Source organism: Sphaeramia orbicularis, chromosome 22 (assembly GCF_902148855.1).
Source record: "Sphaeramia orbicularis chromosome 22, fSphaOr1.1, whole genome shotgun sequence".
Classification (NCBI taxonomy): Eukaryota; Metazoa; Chordata; class Actinopteri; order Kurtiformes; family Apogonidae; genus Sphaeramia; species Sphaeramia orbicularis.
This window is the reverse complement of record NC_043978.1, coordinates 13,755,991-13,776,462: the sequence shown is the minus strand read 5'-3', so window position 1 is coordinate 13,776,462 and position 20,472 is coordinate 13,755,991. Positions and strand designations below refer to the sequence as shown.

Genomic DNA, 20,472 nt, shown 5'->3' with positions numbered 1-20,472 from the left:
TTTAGCAAAATATGACCCCTTTAACACATTTTTAGATTAGATTAAACTTTATTTTCATTACACATGTACAGGTACAAGGTAATGAAATGCAGTTTAACACCTAACCAGAAGTGCAATTAGTAGACATTATGTACATAATATACAGGATAGATTTTGGGGTGCTACAAATATACTATATGGATTATATACTATATAGATTGTTATATACAGATTAATAAACACTGCAATATACAGAATTGAAGTGGTAGAGCTATAATGTACAGATTATTCATATATTATACAGGCGGATGTACAAGTGGCATAATATATAGATTGACGTGATATTAACATTCTATACAATTTAAATACTATGAACATATTCTACAGGTGGATAATGGCAGTTATAATGGCATAATAAACAGATTGAGGGTGCAACAGAAAAAAGTAGACTTTCAGAAAAGACAACATAAAACCAAAATGCGAAGACATTTTGAAAATCTGGTCATATGTGTTTACTGACCATGTAATTCTCCCTTGATTGACACCAGTGTCCTGGGTAAATTTTCATACTTCAGTGAACAACGCTAATTTGAATTGTGCAAAATAAAAGTCTTCTGCCCATGGAAGTGTAAGGGTTAATATGAGATCAGTCGCCATGGATGACAAGTTCCATTTGTCTTTTACATGCATGTGTAAAACAGGAAAAAAAGAATTACATGTTAACCCCCTACCAACACAACGCAGATTTTCAAAATGTCTTTGCATTTTGGTTTTATGTTGTTTTTTCTGAGAGTCTACTTTTTTCTGATACACCCTGTATATTGCCTACACTGTCCTCTGCAACAATGTCAAACTGAATAAAGCTAAAAAAAAAAAAAAAATTACTGTTTTGGAGAGAATGAAAGTTTGCAGATTCACTTTTAATTAAATAAATTATGACCCTTTAATCATAAGTTTTCGATGATTAATCTAAGAGAATATACTTTTTACTCTTATTTTACACCGCTTAAACTGCATTTTCTTTTTTTTCCCACTAATAAACTGTGCACTAAGTATTTTATTACAGTGGGTCCGAATGAATTAGATTCCAAAGTGGAAACAAATCAGATGGATGCAAGATATCAGTGCTGACATAATAATAATCATAGTGTCTAACCAGATTGGTTGGGAGTCAGACTTTCCATTTTTGGCGGCCTTAAAGAGCTGAGAGGCTGCAGAGACTCATGAGCAGATCGATGCGCTGGATCACTTAACAGACGACGGAGGCAGTGGATCCCTGGGGGAATTATTGCCAGGAAGAACTCTAAATAGTCTCATCATCGGCTCCAGTGTCTCTTTGAGCCTCCAAACAACTACTGGGAGTCAGACAGGGCGAGGTTTCAGCTTACTGCACAGAATATAGAAAACTTCTGCTGTTGGGCAGTGTTTTGTGTGTTACTTTTATTCAAAAAAATTAAATTAAAACAATCAAAGCATCAGGAGTTGCTTTTTCATTGGACATATGCACAAATCTTTACCGATATTTACTAAATGTAAAAAAAAACTGAAGTGCGTAATGTTGGTTTTTCCATTAAATCAAAAATGCAATGATTTGTTCATTTACTATCGCGAGATGACATGAGAAGTCATTCCATAAACATGATGAAAAACTTAAATATCATGTTGATTTACAGATATATTCATTATTATTATATATTACCCCTCTATTCTGTACTAAGTTAAAAAATGATTCTGTTTCCTGGTGTGTCCACACATTAGAGGTAAGATCTTAAGCCCAAGCCTAAAATGTCAATCATTACGTTCGGGTCGGGTCGGGCCGGGCTGGGCTTCTCTCTGTTTAACTTAGATTTCGTTACAAAAGACAGGCTTTAATTTGTTATCATAAATCACCCCTCCTCCTCCTGAGTCCTCACAAATAAAATATGAAATTTCAGGTTTGCTTCGGGCTCGGGCCTGCAAATCAAGTTAATTGGTCGGGCTCGGGCTGGGTCGGGCTTTAATACCCGCGGGCCTGGGTCGGGTCGGGCTGGATTTTTTAGGCCCGATCTTACCTCTACCACACATACCGCGCCATCTTTCTTTTAAAACTATTCAAGTGACTCTAGTTGCCGAAAAAGGTCTTTCCATTGCAGTTCTGTGTGATATACCAATTGCGCTACACCCAAAAAACCCCCTCTTGCTGGCACAAAAACTTTTAATCGAAAAACGAGAGTATTGGCGAAATTGTTGTTGTTTTCCATTAGGTAAATTTTTATGCACAAGTTATAATTGCACAAACTGAGGGTCAGTGGAAAAGCAACTAATGCTGTGTGCAGTTTAAATTTACTACATTTGATTTAATTTCTGTGTTTTTAACCCTTTAACTCCTGACGTGTCTGTGGTGAGTGTTCTGTATGTATGATTTATTTGAAATATTCATAAAAATTCAATCTTTTGCTCAATAACAAAATTTTTAACGCGTGCAGATAGAACAGACTTTGTTCTTTCCATAGACATCTGAGCATGCTCAGTGCATCCACCGCTCTCTGTGGAATGGAGGGCAATACACAGAGCAGTGAGTGAGACGGACTCACTATAAAAATATACAGCTTAGACTTTTTTTTTAACATCGTTTTTTTGTTTTTACTGTTGTTTGTAGCATTGTCGTGATTTTACATATCTTTTTACAGTGTTTTTGCTGAGTTTTGACTGTATAACTGCTTTATGGAGTTCAACCACGTGTCAAAAAGTAGCTGGACTGATTTATTAAAAAAGAGTCCAAAACAAAAACTACTGGGCCCAAATTCAAATCGTTGTTGTTGTTCAGTGTGTTCCAGTTCACAGTTCATATTAAACATCGTAAATCTCTTACTGATATACATTCTGAGTGTCTTATTTAGTCCAAACCTCTCAAACTTCAGTTCCTCTCTTTGTCTTTTCCTGTTATTCCACCTGTTTTGACCCTACAACACACAGTAAAACAAAACCACTAAAGAAAAGGAACACAAACACATACTCACGGCAGCTTTAATGAACCTGAAACAGATGACAGTTCACAGCAGCACCTTTACCTTGAATCATGTCTCAGGAGCTGAAGGGTTAAAGTTATAAGTATGATTTCTTTTTTTTTGCTGGTTGTTTATTTGCAGTTTTGCAGTTTACACTGAATGAAGTCTGTGACTTAGGCCTAAACTGCTTAATACAATTTTCTATTTAACTTCCATCAACTTGCAGCTCGGTGTAATTAAGTTGTGTGGCCTGTTAAAATACCGCTGCAATAAACAGATGTCGAACACATATGACGTTGGTGTTCATGTGTTATTTGTGTGTTTCTTTATGAACAGCAGCTGGTCGGAGGCTGAGAGGACCAGAACCGGGGACAGAGGACGATTCAGTAAGTGACTTCATATCCAATTCCTCTAATTTGTTATAAATCAGTATAACTACATCAGACAAAAATCAAAAGCATATTTCTGGTTTATTTCTGGCGATTATCTTCCAGTCTGTGTTCACTGACAAACTCCACAGTTCTCTTCATTTTACTTTATACTTTAGTCATTATGTGTACTGCTTTTAGATTCTGTTTGAAGGTTAGTGATTATTATAATTAACCTGTTTAACCCTGACCATATTTTCAGGGGAAAACGCCTAAAAAGACATACCCAAAGTAAATGAAGAATTACTTCACAATAATAAGGTTCATATGGATGTTCTTGGTGTCTATGGACATTTAGAGACCTCACAGAATCTATTCCCATTGTTTAAAATATTGTATCTATTACTATGCCTGAGTAAACTGTAACAAACTAAAAGAGAAATTAGAATTTTTTATCCTCGCCTGTTTTTTTCGGCTGGATTGACGATGATATGCATAAGTTAATTGTTCGTGTCGGAGATTTTTAATAGCGTATATTTCACCCCACAAAGATTAAAAATCATGTTTGAACATTAAAGTTTCCACTAAAATACACTTTTGATGTACCTTTATTAACATTAGGGTCTGAACTTTGAGCAAAAGTTGAAAAAAAAACATCCATTGTCCTGATTTATTATATTTTTATAGTAGATGAATATTAGTATAATTTTTCCGGCCCACGGGCGGGCCAATAGGGCTAACATGACAGCACTACATTTAATATATACACTACACTACATTTTAATATGCTTTGGTGGTACTTCAGCTACATTCATATTTATGAAGTATTTCAAGTGATTTTTACCATTTTTTGTGTACTTTACCCCTAAAACCCCAAACTACCAATTGTAGACCACAAAATAAACTGAACAATTTTTAATGTAAACTTTAAGAGTGATCTTCTAAAACAGTGCAGGACAGTTTTATCCATTATTGTACAAATGACATGGAACAAAAGGTATAAATTTACTGTTTTTACTTGGTATTCTTGAAACTTTCCACTCAGTTGCATTGCATTTTTATTGGCAATGACTTGGTTGTATTGGATTTTATTTGATCACATGTCTTTGTTGTCTTTGTCTTCATGCTGATCGTTTTGTTGTCTGTGCAGACCTACAGATGTTACTGCAGTGATAACTAATCCTAACTATCTAACTAAATAAATGAAAACATATTGAGTGAAAAAACTTAGTTCATTTCTGTGTAATTAATATTAAAAATGTTGTTGTGAAATTATTGTTGCAACATTTTTATAAGTATATTATCAGATATCTGACATTATTGAATATTTTTCATATTACCTTTCTGGTGGCTGATGATTTCTTTATTTGTGAAACTTACATTTATTTAGCATGTGGCAGGTGTTAATTCTACAGCCTGACATTACCTTACCTCAAATAACAGAGATATTTTTATGCAGATAACATGAAGATTAAGATGAAGAATTTCCTTGTATAATATAATATTTATCTTAACTTAACCAAGGTAAATATTTCCCTGTAGTTCAACTTCTTACAGCCTGAAGTATTTGGTACTAATAATAATACAATAATCCATGTACCCAGACATTAATTACCACTGGCTGTAATTTATTTCCACACTAGTTCCTCATAAATGATTGTCATCAAAGCTCTGTTGCAGTTTTTACAGCTGAGTCTTTCATTTGTCAAAGTGTCTGTCAGTTGGAAAATGTGCCCTTCTGGTGGCCAATATCAGTTGTTGGAGGATCACTACCAACTGTTAATCTTCTACAGACAATTAATGTCTGTATAAAATTTCATGGCAGAACATCGAACAGTTGTTAAGATATTTCACTCTGTATCAAAGTGATGGACCAACAGACAGGCCTTCACTGCCAAACGTTCCATTGAAACAACTGATGTGACAATTATTGAGTGCCAAACAGTCATACTGTGAATCACTTCTGACTTTGGCTCGAATCGCTGTTATTTCACATTTTCAGATCCAGCTTTCATCAAACCTTTGTTGTCGGCGCTGAAGGTACAGCTAAATGAGATTCTAACACTGAAAAACAGGAAATGTCTGACTGAAACTGAGTCGAATCTGAATTGCCGGCGGAGACATTCTTGCGTTGAGCGTTCATGTGACAGTGCGGCTGTTGACTGACCATCTGTCGTTGCAGATATGTGACGAGCCATCTCAGTTCACTGAGGGGGAGAGACCACGCCCTCAAGGATCGTCTCCCGTCGAGGAGTATCCGGAAAAATTTGACAGTGAGAAGGTGGTACAGACGAAGCACAAATCTGTCAATCACACACACAAAATGAACAACAGATTACTGGAACAATCAGGAGTCTAAGCAGTAAATCAGACATGCAGTTAAAGACTATAAATAAATACAGTTAACCACAGATTGGAAATATTGATACGTCACTTCAATATTTCCATTTTCTGCTACTTTGTACTTTCACTCCACTATATATAGAGGCAAATGTTGTACCTTTTATTCCATTTATCTAACAGTTTTATTTCCTTTTACATATTTTCATTTTCTTCCTGTCCAGTTAAAACCAATTTATCGCTAAATGTGTTGATTTTTAATATTTGTGAGAAAATATTCTGCCTTGTTAAGCTAAAAAGGGATATGTGGTGCTGACTGCATGGTGATGCTACAGACAATAGGGCGATGATGAATAATTAGCATTTTTTAATGTTAATAACATTGTTTTATGTTAGGATGTAGTGGAGCAGAAGTATAAAGTACCAAAAAATATAAACACTTAAGGAAAACATAAATCAAGGTTAAGGTTATTTCTATAGCACATTTAAAACTACACAAAGTGTCCAAAGTGCTGTACAATAGAAACAAATGCAAGATATGCTAAAACTAGTAAAATAAGAATAAATACAAGATATACTAAAACTGATATACAGTACCAGGATAAATAGGATTAAAAACACAACCAGAAGATAAAACAATTAGGTCACACACTTGTATTAAAAGCAGATAGATGCGTCTTCAAATACCTCAAATTCCTACTGAAATAAAACATCTGATTTATATTCCACCACCAAATCAACAACAGCACAATTACATGTGACTCAGAATAATAAATACTAATAATTCCCTTTCTTTCTTAGTGTGAAGCGGAGCATGACCCATACCAAAAAAGTGGAAGCGGAAAGAAAGCAAAAAAGTCTGGGCTCGGTTCCATATTTGACAAGCGCTCGACTCCAAAGATGAGTAAACTGAAGGTGAGATATTCAGCGGATGCCTTCAGGCCGTGATGCAGCAGAAAGGAGCTCAAGTAAAGTAAAATAATCTCTGTTTTGATGTGCTGACAGGAGGTTCACAGCCCTGAGTCGGGGGTGATTGTGAAAACGGCCAAAGATGGATGTGCAGAGGGTCTTGTTTACGGCGGCGGAGGGAAAGACGGAATCTTTATAAAGGATGTGGTACCAGAGTCACCTGCCTCCAAAAGTCTGCAGCTAAAACAGGGTAACATACAGAACTCCGGCCAACAATAAACTTCAGAAGTTTCACAGACAAAAGGCAGCCTTAGGTCCTACATAAAAACACATGCAGAGATAGGTTTTGTCTTAAATATAAGCATAAAGTCGTTATATGTGTAGAATACAAGATAAAATTCACATTTATGAGACAAAACCACTGAGACACTGCTTGGAAAATCTAATGATAATGCTGATTTAATTTTTTTTATTCCGTACTGCTTTACAAACATTTACTGGATCACAGTTACAAAATAGGGACCTTCATGCCACTAAATATTACACACTGAGTTTTTAAATGTGGTAGTTAATATTAATATTTTATGTGTCTATTATGGCTTTTATTACCTGATTTAAAAGAGGAATGAATTATTTAAATTCCAGGTCATTTCCGCAAGCTAGGGCTGCTTAAAATGCAAAGTGAAAAACCAACACTATAACAATATTATACTGCGTATTATTATGCTATTTCTTTATCAATAATATACTATCATGTACTAATGCTAATATACTTGTACAACAGAAAATGAACCATCTTTAACCGTATTACACGAAAATACCTGTTGGACTGAATATCAAAATGAAACTATACAATAACTTTTTAATTTTTTTTTTTTAACTATTAATGTTCCTAAAGGGTAAGAAGCCTGATAATAAATATTAGCCACTATCACCCAAAGTTCTATTGATACTAATAGTTTATTAAACACCCGACCAGTGCCTGATGAAACAATAAATCAGCGATCATGTTCTAGTCAATAACGTATTAATAATTCATTGATGGTATCATGATTAAATATGCTCAGTTAAATGTGCACAAATGCAATTTCCCCATTGTGGGATAATAAGGGCATTATCTTATCTTATCTTATCTTATCTTATCTTATCTTATCTTATCTTATATGTCAGACAGTCACAGAAAAACTGAAGTTTGTTATGTGAGTGAATCTGAATATTTTACTCTCTTTTCCACAGGTGACCAGATTCTGAGTGCTACAGTGTATTTTGAAAATGTGTCGTATGAAGATGCAATTCAGATTCTGGAGCATGCTCAGGGTTATAAGATGAAACTCTGCTTGAAACGCAAACCAGACATCGTCGAGACTGAACCAACCATCGAGTCTGACGTCATCCCTGTAACTATTCTTACAGTATCTACTCACATTCTTTGTGATAACTGATGTTGGGGTGGAAAGTCATATTTTACATTTCTGTCAACAGGAGGATGATGCCAACGTTCCAGAGATGAGGGAACAAGGAAAAACAAAAAGACGAGGCGATGCCCGCATTTCGTGGCCTAAGTTTCCCTCATTTGGTAAAGGACGGAAGTCTCGTTTCACAAGGTCTCACAGCTCCTCGGAGGCTGATGAGCAGAGGAAACTAGAGCTCAGTCCAACCACAAGTGATACAGAGTCGCCGATAAAATCTCAGGATGCTCTAAAAGGTAAAAAGAGGCATAAGATGAAGCTTCCGACCCTGACAAAGAGGGGTCGTATAAGTTCTTCTGAGGAACAAGACACAGACATGCCAACAACTGAGCAGATCAGTAGCGCTCACATTCATCACACACAAGAATCATCAGACTTAATGTCTCCTGAAGGCTTTGAAAGCCCTACACATGACATTTATGTGACAGAAGAGCAGAGAAAAGTTGATGATCAAGAGTCAAATGAAAAACACAAAGTGGAACTCATCTGTATAGACAGCACTTTGAAAACAGCAGATCTCACTGTGGCTCTGGCTGACCAAGAGACTCCCTCTGCAACCACATCCCCTGATGGCAAGAAGAAGAAGAAGGAAAGGTCTGACTTAAAAATTAAAATTTTGGGGAAGGATAAATCACACAAGCAAAAAGCTAAATCCTCACCGAAAAGGCTGAAAACAATGGGGGCCAGTTTTGATGCCACAGATCAACAAGGAAAAACAGATCAACCAGCAACTGATGCCAGTCCTCAAAAAGCACAGATGGAATTACATGTACCAAAGGTGGAACTGGATGTACCACTTATATGCAAGACCACACAGAAAGGGGAAGAAAAAACACTGAAAGGAAAGGAACAAAAAGCAGGATTCAAACTGCCTAAAGTAAGCCTAGGAGATATGGTCACTGAGGAAAGCATACAAAAAATGAGTGTAAGTGTTGGGGAAGCAGAAACTAAAATTGAGCAGAACACACAAGTGAAAGACGACCCTTATGACAGGCTCTCAAAAAGCAACCTTTCGAAAACACAACTTCCAAAACGTGAAGACATTGAGATTCCAGGTATGGAGGATGTGTCTCAAAGAACCACAGGCAAAGGAATTAAAGAACCTAAAGCTCCTCTAGCCAGTTTTTCTGAGGAAATTCAAGCTGAAACTGTTCAACTGTTGATTGATGTTGACAGTGTAAAGGAGGCAGTTTCAAAATTGCCTGGATATAAGTTGCCTAAGGTTGACACTTCTGGGATGCCTATTCCGGAAGAGATTACTGTAATAGATGCAAATGCACAAAGAATATCAGTAAAAACACCCACTAAATTAGTAGATACCAAGACAAAACATGACACAGTTTTGACTAAGTCTGATGTAACTGTCTTCCCAGAAATTTCCAAGACTACAGTCAAACTGCCAAAGACAGAACCATCTGATTTAACCTCAGAGGAACTCATAATTGAGACTAAAGTACATGTTAAAAGACCAGACACAGACAAGACCACAGCTGAATATGAATTGGGAGCTTCCCCAAAAGAACTGGATAAGAAATCAAGAAGGGCAAAAATAACAATGCCAAGCTTTGGAGTGGAAAAACCAGACATAAGAATCCCTGAATTTGGAATTGACTTGCCAAAACTGGATCTCAAAGGTGATAAAGTACAAGGACAAAGAACAATATTCCTTCAAGAAGTGAAAATGTCAAAAACTGAAGTATGGAAAGGCAAGGAGCCAAGTGATGGAGTATCAAGTGAAGTCAAAGTACCTGACATCAAGGGTGAAATGGAAGTTCCCAGTGATGACATGAAATACATTGATTCAGCAAGTGCTTCACCATCAAAAATTGGTGTTACCATTGGACTTCCAAGTTTTGGCATTCACGTTGATGAACAGACCAAACTTCCCAAATCTGGAAAAGTTAGTACAGAAATTAGTGCAAACGTACCTAATCTAGATTCTGATATAAACATTGATGGAACACAGATAAAATCGCCAGAAAAGGGCAGCAAGTTTAAAATGCCAAATATTGGCATCTCTATTCCAAAGGTGAAAGGACCTAAAAGTGATTTAAGCCTATCAAAGAAAGATGCAGAAGTCATACTCCCTGATGCTCACGCTGGCGTAAAACTCCCAGAGGTGACTGATGGATATGTAAATGTTTCTAGTCCAGAGCAAACAGTGGTTGTTAAACAACCTGAATTTGAAATTAAATCACTACAGATGGAAGGTGACCATGATGGGCAGGGAAGCAAATTCAAAATGCCAAAGTTTGGTATCAAAATGCCAAAAATGAAAGGTCCTGAATTTGATGTAAGCTTGTCAAAGAAAAATGTAGATGTGACACTACCAGAGGTTGGAGCTGAAGTCAAACTTCCAGAAGCCCCTGAGGTTGATATTACTCCAGGAGACTTGGATGCTTCAGTTCCACAGCAAAAGATAGAGATCCAAAAGCCAGAGTTGGAAATGAAATCTCTGCACACTGAAGGTGAGCTCGAAGTACAAGGAGGCAAGTTCAAAATGCCAAAGCTTGGAATCAAAATGCCAAAAATAAAAGGTCCTGAATTTGATGCAAGTTTGCCAAAGAAAAATGTAAATGTAACACTACCAGAGGCTAAAGCAGAAATCAAACTTCCAGAAGCTCCTGACGTTGATGTTACTCTTGGAAAAGTAGATGTTTCAATTCCAGAGGCGAAGATGGAGGTTGAGAAACCTGAAGTAGAAATCAAACCTTTGCAAACAGACATAGAACTTGAAGGACAAGGAAGCAAGTTCAAAATGCCAAAGTTTGGTATCAAAATGCCAAAAATGAAAGGTCCAGAATTTGATGTAAGCTTGTCAAAGAAAGATGTAGATGTTACACTACCAGAGGCTAAAGCAGAAGTGGAACTCCCAGATATTCCTACGACTGACATTTCACTTGGAAATATTGATATTTCTGCTCCAGAGCAAAAGGTGGCAGTCAAAACTGAAGTCGAAGGTGAATTTGATGGACAAGGAGGCAAGTTTAAAATGCCAAAGTTGGGAATAACTATGCCAAAAGTAAAAGGGCCTGAAATTGACTTGAGCCTCTCAAAGAAAGATGTAGAAGCCACTCTACCAGAAGTCAAAGCTGAAGTTAAAATGCCTGAACCTGCTGCCAAAGTGGATATTAAAACTCCTGAAATTAAAGGTGCTGTAAAGGATGTAGAAGGATCACCCTTGAAATTTAAAATGCCAACATTCAAGTTACCTAAATTTGGAGCTTCAACACCTAGTGTTAGTGTAGAAGTACCTGATAAGGATCTTCAAATTAAGGAAGCACAATTGAAAACACCTAAAGAAGGTGCTAAAATTGAGATTACCGCACCCAGAGTTGAGATTGAGGATCCATCTTTAGATGTAAAAACAGCAGATGCTGACCTTGATGGGAAAGGAAGCAAATTTAAAATGCCTAAATTTGGAATATCGATGCCAAAAGTAAAAGGACCTGAAATAGATTTAAGCCTATCAAAGAAAGAAAAAGATGTAAAATTACCAGAGGCCCCTGGAGTTGATGTCAATCTTGGAAAGGTAGATGTTTCAGTCCCAGAAGCAAAGATCAAGGTTGAGAAACCTGAACTGGAGGTTAAACCTTTGCAAACAGATGTTGAAGTTGAAGGTCAAGGCAGCAAGTTCAAAATGCCCACGTTTGATGTGTCAATGCCAACAGTAAAAGGACCAGAATTTCATCTTGGCCTGTCAAAGAAAGATGGAGATATCACACTACCAGAAGCCAAAGCAGATGTTAACGTCCCTGATGTTGAACTAAAGGAACCTAAGGCAGAAATTAAAGCTCCTCAAATTGAAGTGTCAAGTAAAGTAACAGAAGGATCACCTTCAAAATTTAAATTGCCAAGTTTCAGTTTCTCTATGCCTAAAGTTAAAGGTCCTGAGATCAACCTATCAAAGAAAGATGCAGATATCACATTACCAGAGCCAAAAGCAGAAGTCAAACTCCCAGAAGCTCCAAACGTTGATGTCAGTCTTGGAAAAGTAGAAGGTTTGGTACCAGAGGCAACGCTGGACATTAAAAAACCTGAAGTTGAAATAAAACCTTTGGAGACTAATGTTGAACTTGAAGGACAAGGGGGCAAATTCAAATTGCCAAAGTTTGGATTCTCAATGCCAAAAGTCAAAGGACCTGACATTGACTTAAGCTTATCAAAGAAAGAAATTGATGTCACAGTACCTGACGCTAAAGTCGAAGTCCAGCCTCCAGACACCCCAAAAATTTCTGTGGAAATGAAACCACCTGAAGGTGAAGTACAAATTGATAGAAATGAAGGAAAATTCAAAATGCCAAAGTTTGGAATCAAACTGCCAAAAGTAAAAGGGCCTGAAATAGATTTAAGCCTATCAAAGAAAGAAAAAGATGTAAAACTACCAGAGGCCCCTGGAGTTGATGTTAATCTTGGAAAAGCAGATATTTCACTTCCAGAAGCAAAGATCAAACTTGAGAAACCTGAACTGGAAGTTAAACCTTTGCAAGCAGACATTGAAGCTGAAGGTCAAGGCGGCAAGTTCAAAATGCCCAAGTTTGATGTCTCAATGCCAACAGTAAAAGGACCAGAATTTCATCTTGGCTTCTCAAAGAAAGATGGAGATGTCACACTACCACAAGTCAAAGCAGATGTTAACCTCCCTGATGTTGAATTAAAAGATCCTAAGGCAGAAATTAAAGCTCCTCAAATTGAAGTTTCAGGTAAAGTAACAGATGGATCACCTTCCAAATTTAAATTGCCAAGTTTTGGTTTCTCCATGCCTAAAGTTAAAGGTCCTGAGATTAACCTATCAAAGAAAGATGCAGATATCACATTACCAGAGCCAAAAGCAGAAGTCAAACTTCCAGAAGTTCCAAGAGTTGACCTCAGTCTTGGAAAAGCAGAAGTTGTGGTACCAGAAACAAAGTTGGGCATAGAAAAACCTGATGTTGAAACAAAACCCTTGGAGACGGATGTTGAACTTGAAGGACAGGGAAGCAAATTCAAATTGCCAAAGTTTGGATTCTCAATGCCAAAAGTCAAAGGACCCGAAATTGACCTAAGCTCATCAAAAAAAGATGGTGATGTCACACTACCAGAGGCTAAGGTTGATGTCAATCTCCCTGAAGTAGAACTAAAGGACCATTCTGCAAAAGTTGAAGTGAAAGCTCCTGAGATTGAAGCTCAAGTAAGCAGTATGAAGGGATCGCCATCAAAATTCAAAATGCCTACGTTCAAGTTACCTAAATTTGGGTCTACAGCTGCTAACGTGAGTGCAGAAGTACCTGAAATGGACACAGATATTAACATTGATGGGGCTGACATGCACATATCAGTGCCACAGAAAGATGTTGATGCGCCAGAAGTTAAAGGAGAAGTTCTTGAACCAGTGATTGAAGTCAAGGAGCCTTTGAGTGGTGTAGTAATAGAACATCCAGAAGGTGTTGAGATAGATGCAAAACTTAAAAAGCCAAGGTTCTCACTGCCCAGATTTTCTTTTTCAAAACCAAGTATTAAAGGGCCAGAGGTTGATATCAGTGGTCCAGATGGGCACGTTGCACATCCAGAAGGAAAGGTGGAAGTGAAAGGCGGTGAAATGGATATGAAACTGCCAGAGGGCGACGGTGAAGTTGATGGACAAGGAGGCAAGTTTAAAATGCCAAAGTTGGGAATCACAATGTCAAAGATTTCAGGGCCTGAAATCGATTTAAGTTTATCCAAGAAAGATGTTGATGTGACACTACCAGAATCTAAAGCTGAAGTTACGCTCCCTGATGTTGAACTTAAAGGACCTGAAGTGGAAATTACAGCACCTCAGATCAAAGTTGCAACAAAGGATAGAGAAGAATCTCCATCAAAATTTAAGATGCCAACATTCAAACTACCAAAGTTTGGTGTGACTGCTCCAAGTGTCACTGTGGATGTACCAGACGCTAGCAAAGACATAAAAATGGATGGAGCTGATGTTAAAATCCCTGAAGAGGTTCTTTCTGTTCAAATTGCACCACCCTCCATCCAAACTGATACTCCATCAGTTGATATAAAAATGTCCGGGACTGAACTTGAAGGAAAAAGAGGCAAATTTAAACTGCCAAGTCTTGGTTTTACTGCATCTCAAATGAAAGCACCTGACATCGATGTAAACACCACACTACCAGCAGCCACAGCTGAAGTTCAACTCCCTGATGTTGAATTGAAAGACACTTCTGCTAAAGTGGATATTAAAGCACCTGGAATTGAGGTTCAGACAAGCAATGTTGAAGGCTCTCCATCAAAATTTAAAATGCCAACATTCAAACTTCCCAAATTTGGAGTCACTGCACCACAGGTCAATGTGGAAGTACTTGATTTGGATAAGGATATTAAAGTTAATGAAACAGATTTAAATTTGTTGAAGAAGGATGTAAATGTAGAGTTACCCGAAGTAAAAGCTGAAGTCAAACTTGATTCTGACATCCCAGAGCCTTCAGTTGATGCAAATTTAAGAAAAACTAGCTGGACCTTGCCAAGATTTTCATTTTCAAAACCAAGCATTAAGAGCCCTGAAACGGATGTCAATCTTAAAGTTGATGTTGCATTACCAGAAGTCAAAACAGACATACCGTCTCCAGATATTGATGTCAAAGAGTCATCAGAGATTGCCGTAGAAGGACAGCCAACTGCAGATATTGATATTAAACTCAAAAAGCCAAGGTTTTCACTACCTAAAATTTCATTCTCAAAACAAGCCACAAAAGAAGCTGAAGTTGATGCCAATCTCCCAGATGTTGACGTTTCTCTTCCAGAAGGAAAAGTGGAGGTCAAAAAACCTGACGTAGACACTAAAATGCCAGAAGCGGAATTAGATGCTCAGGGAAGTAAGTTTAAAATGCCAAGGTTTGGCATATCATTGCCAAAAGTCAAAGGGCCTGAAATTGATTTAAGTACCACTAAGAAAGATGTTGACGTCACAATCCCAGAAGCCAAAGCTGAAATTCCAGAGGCCGAGGTTCAAACTGGGAATTCTGAAGGATCACCATTAAAATTCAAAATGCCAACGATCAAATTACCCAAACTTGGAGCTACTGGCCCCCAAGTAAGTATAGAAGGTCCTGATGTTGACAAAAACACTAAAATTAAAGGGGCAGAGGTGAAAGTACCTAAGGTGGAAGCTACAATTAAAGCACCCAGTGTTGAAACAGAAGGTCTATCTGTAGATGTAGAAACAAAAGGAGCTGAAGTTTCAGGAAGTAAGTTCAAAATGCCAAGGTTTGGCATTTCAATGCCAAAAGTCAAGGGGCCTGAAATTGATTTAAGTGTTACTACAAAAGACGGCAATGTCAAAGTCCCAGAAGCCAAGGCTGAAGTTCCACAGGCTGAAGTTGAAACTGGGAGTACTGCAGGATCACCATTGAAGTTTAAAATGCCAACAATCAAATTACCCAAACTTGGAGTTGGTGTAGAAGCTCCTGATGTAGACAAGGAAGTTAAAATTGAAGAGACAAAGGTAAAAGTACCTAAAGGCAAAGCTTCAATTAAAGCCCCCAGTATTGACACTGAAGATCTATCTGTAAATGTAGAAACAAAAGGAGCGGAAGTTTCAGGAAGTAAGTTTAAAATGCCAAGGTTTGGCATTTCAATGCCAAAAGTGAAGGGGCCTGAAATTGATGTAAGTGTAACTACAAAAGACAGTAGTGTCAAAGTCCCAGAAGCGAAGGCTGAAGTTCCACAGGCTGAAGTTGAAACGGGGAGTGCTGAAGGATCACCATTAAAATTTAAAATGCCAACAATGAAATTACCCAAACTTGGAGTTGGTGTAGAGGCTCCTGATGTAGATAAGGAAGTTAAAATTGAAGAGGCAAAGGTGAAACTACCTAAAGGGGAAGCTTCAGTTAAAGTACCCAGTATTGACACTGAAGGTCAATCTGTAGATGTAGAAAAAAAAGGAGCTGAAGTTTCAGGAAGTAAGTTTAAAATGCCAAGATTTAGCATTTCAATGCCAAAAGTCAAGGGGCCTGAAATTGATTTAAGTGTTACTACAAAAGATGGCAATGTCAAAGTCCCAGAAGCCAAGCCTGAAGTTCCACAGGCTGAAGTTGAAACGGGGAGTGCTGAAGGATCACCACTTAAGTTTAAAATGCCAACAATCAAATTACCCAAACTTGGAGTTGGTGTAGAAGTTCCTGATGTAGACAAGGAAGTTAAAATTGAAGAGACAAAGGTAAAAGTACCTAAAGGCAAAGCTTCAATTAAAGCCCCCAGTATTGACACTGAAGATCTATCTGTAAATGTAGAAACAAAAGGAGCAGAAGTTTCAGGAAGTAAGTTTAAAATGCCAAGGTTTGGCATTTCAATGCCAAAAGTGAAGGGGCCTGAAATTGATGTAAGTGTAACTACAAAAGACAGTAGTGTCAAAGTCCCAGAAGCGAAGGCTGAAGTTCCACAGGCTGAAGTTGAAACGGGGAGTGCTGAAGGATCACCATTAAAATTTAAAATGCCAACAATGAAATTACCCAAACTTGGAGTTAGTGTAGAAGCTCCTGATGTAGACAAGGAAGTTAAAATTGAAGAGACAAAGGTAAAAGTACCTAAAGGCGAAGCTTCAATTAAAGCACCCAGTATTGACACTGAAGGTCCATCTGTAAATGTGGAAACTAAAGCAGCTGATGTTTCAGGAAGCAAGTTTAAAATGCCAAGGTTTGGCATTTCAATGCCGAAAGTCAAGGGGCCTGAAATTGATATAAGTGTTACTACAAAAGACGGCAAAGTCCCAGAAGCCAAGGCTCAAGTTCCAGAAGCTGATGCTCAAACAGTGAATGTTGAAGGATCTCCATCAAAAATTAAAATGACAGGTTTTGGTATCTCAATACCAAAAGTTAAAGGACCAGAAATTGATTTAAGTGTGTCAAAGAAAGACGTCAATGTCCCAGTACCAGAAGCTAATGTGGAAGCCAAACTTCCTGATGTTGGCATCAAAGACAGTGAAGTATCTCTACCAGATGTCCCTACAGAAGTTGATGCTAAGATGAAAAGACCAAGCTGGACATTTCCAAGGTTTTCATTTTCAAAACAAGGTGCTAAAGGTCCAGATGCTAGTGTCAACCTCGAAGGTGAAGTAACATTACCTGAGATCAAAGCAGAAGTTTGTCCTCCAGATCTTGAAGTTAAAGCACCTTCTGTTGCTGTTTCAGTGGAAGGGCCATCTGTAGCAGAACCTGACAAAAGAAAGTTTTCACTACCAAGATTTTCTTTTTCAAAGCCAAGTGTTAAAGATCCAGCAGTCAGTGGTGATGTTCCAGCTGTTGACGTTTCTCTTCCAGAGGTAGATGTTAAGGTAACACAATCTGAAATGAAATCCCCTGAGCTTGAAACTGAACATGATGGACAAGGAAGCAAGATCAAACTGCCAAAGTTTGGCATTGGACTACCAAAAGTTAAAGGACCTGAAATTGATTTCCAAGCATCTCAAAAAAATGTAGAACTTACACTGCCAGAAGTTAAAGCAGAGGTTAAACTCCCTGAAGCTGAAGTCCAAGACGCATCAATAGAGGCAAAAGCTCCTGAGAGTGATGCCAAGGCAAAAGATGTAGCAGGATCGCCATTGAAATTTAAAATGCCAGTCTTCAAAATGCCAAAATTTGGAGGTGCAACAGCTGGTGCCACAGTAGAAGAAAACGATACAATCAAAGAAACTGATACTGATAATTTGAAACTTAAAATATCTAAAGATGAAGGTGCAATGAGCATTACCACACCCACTCTTGAAGCTGAGGGCCCAACTATTGATATCAAAACAACTAAGGATGCTACTGTCAACATAAAAGGTCCAAGTCTGGAAATTAAAACGGATACGTCCAAAGCAGCAACGCCAGATTCTGAAACACCAAAGGATGAGGCTGTTGGTGCAGGTCAGGGTTCCCCAAGTAAATTTAAGTTACCATCATTCAAAATGCCCAAACTTGGCTTCTCAAGAGCTAAATCTGAAGAAGAACAAGTTCCTGGCACTGAAACTAAAGAAGATCAGGATGGTGAGCCAAAAGAGGAGACTAAATCACCAAAGTTAACTCTGACATCATTTGGTGAAATTCTCAAGAGCATTGATGTTGAATTTGATGTTCCAAAACCAGAGGAGGAAAGTCTTGAAAAGCAAAAGGAAGTCCACGAACCTGAAGATCTCAAAGAAAAGCAACCAGAAGCAAAGGAAAAGGAGACAACGCAAGACACTGTAAAAAGCCCTGAGCGGACAGGGTGGTTCAAATTCCCTAAATTTGGACTATCCTCTCCAACAGAAGCTGCTAAGACTTCTAAAAAAGAGGAGAGCAAGAGTGAAAAGAGTCCAGCAGGTGAAACAGGAGATGAGGAAATAAGTCCAACCTGTTCAATTCAGTCATCAGAAGCCTTTGCTGATATTAGCTCTGCAATGACCAGTGAACACATTGGCTTGTCATCATCCTCCCCAACCAAAGTAACTGTCAAATACTCTGATCCTGATGCAGCTATGGGGCTTGGAGAGATGCATGGTAACATCATTACTTCTACTACAAGAACGGAGCTCATCTCAGTCGAACCCGACTTACCTGAGAAAATCACCATTCTGTCATCGGGAGTTTCGTCGTCATCCGAAGACACTCTCAAACTGGATTCTGGAAAGATTCATATGATTAAATCGAATATACAAGCAACACCAGAAGCACAGCATGCCACTATATTAACTGCTCTCCAAATCCAGGCAGCTGAGGGAATTCCACTGAAATCTCACGAAGGCGCGTCGTGGACGGTGACAGGCTCGCAAAGCAGTAAGACGACGTTCACGCAGAAGCACTTAGTCAAGCAAACATCGAGTGAAAGCAAAGAGACAGTCGTTATTACAAAACAAATTACACGTGTATTGAACACAGCTGAGCCCATCTCGGATGCAACGGCTACTTCCATTCAGCGATTAAAAGACTCTGTTCACGTTGACAAAATGAAGTTTTTTGACGGAGCTGAGAAGTAAAACAATACGAAGTTCATCTAGAATTAAAATTCTTCATTGTTCATTGTTACAACTTTCTAGAAAGACTAGAAACAAAACTACGGAGCTAATATCCTGTCGGAACTAACAAAGAAACAAAGCCTGTTTTATTAATGCCCCAACAAATAATTTGATTTGATGAAATGGATACACCAGTTGAACAAATACACAACACAAATACCAAAAAATACCTGTAATTCCTATGTTATGCAATATTCTACAGAACTGTTTTTGTAACGGCTGAGGTTTACAATCCCTGCTTTTTCTTTAGCCAAGATAAGCTACATGTATGAAATTCACATTAAGATAAAACATCTCAAAATTTAATGTGGGAAACATCATTTGACCTGAAAATAAACTTAACCAACTTAAAACTTAAACTTAACCTCAACCTTAAATTTTGCCAGAATTCTGTACAAAACACCTGCAAATGGGCAGGGTGATTTATTCAGGACATTTGTGAGAAAATTGTCACGACAAGCCGAATTAATTTATATAGAACAGAGCGAAAACAAAAGGTAGGGCTGTGCCTTTGAAGGATACAGTTTTTTGTACTTGTTTGTTTCTCAACATGGTTTTATTAGAAATGCTTTGTGATGTTCTGAGATGATATTAGCTACACATAAAAAAAAACTAACAAAAAACTACTCACTTTTTACACAAGGATGAATTCGTCAGCTTCCAGTGATGGCTGTCGACCTGTAAAGACATGGATTCATGTAATCCACACTGAAAATGTACTAAGTGTTAATAAGATGTGTGTGTGCCCTTATATCAAACTACAACAGGGCTTTACCAAATATTCATGCTTATGGTACAGAACTTAAGTAAGCCATGTATTTTGCTTTTGGAATTTATCGAGGTCTTTGTTGTTCTACCGTTGTTATTACACAGCATCAATCTGATATTCTTGTACTTTATCAGATAATAATCACTGCTGCATTTCATTGAAAAAAAAAAAAATCACGCAAAAAATCTGAACAAGACTGTTGCAAAAATCAATCAATGTTACTGACATTCCAAAGTATGTTTACAATAATTTCCCTGTAAAGATCACAGTAAAAAACACCAGAAGTACTATGAAGTAGTAGACGTACATAGACAAACTGCATACATGTATCACCAAGGAATTCTTATCGCTGTCGCTAACGTGTAAAGAAACAGTAGCAAAACAAGGCAAAGTGTACAAGAAGTGTAACGCCGCAACTATATTTTTATTAATATTTTGCTTAGAACCTACTTTGCTATGACTAAAAATCTACCAACTGTATGTTCTCTTCAATATCACTGTACAAAGTGCTAATATTGAACCTGCTGTGTAAATAGCTTTTAATGACGTCTGGAGTTTTATTTAATTACTGCTCCTATTTGTATTCTGACTCTGATGTAAGCTTTAACTGAATGTTTGCAAAGTTATAAACAAATAAAGAAATATTATTATATGC

The 20,472-nt window shown here is 37.7% G+C and overlaps 1 protein-coding gene across 3 annotated transcripts in view; it reads left to right on the top strand.

The window, feature by feature from the left end:
* Nucleotides 1-20,472, top strand: part of LOC115413784 (neuroblast differentiation-associated protein AHNAK) — a 39,724-nt gene extending 19,252 nt beyond the window's left edge. For 2 of the 3 annotated variants that reach the window (XM_030126871.1, XM_030126872.1), the window contains exons 2-7: nt 3,303-3,352; nt 5,517-5,615; nt 6,476-6,589; nt 6,680-6,833; nt 7,820-7,980; nt 8,066-20,472. In XM_030126871.1, the coding sequence (XP_029982731.1) occupies nt 3,303-3,352; nt 5,517-5,615; nt 6,476-6,589; nt 6,680-6,833; nt 7,820-7,980; nt 8,066-19,009 (11,522 nt within the window). In that variant the 3' untranslated portion in view covers nt 19,010-20,472. The remainder of the gene's footprint in view (nt 1-3,302; nt 3,353-5,516; nt 5,616-6,475; nt 6,590-6,679; nt 6,834-7,819; nt 7,981-8,065) is intronic. The other variant, XM_030126873.1, reaches the window with a different exon arrangement.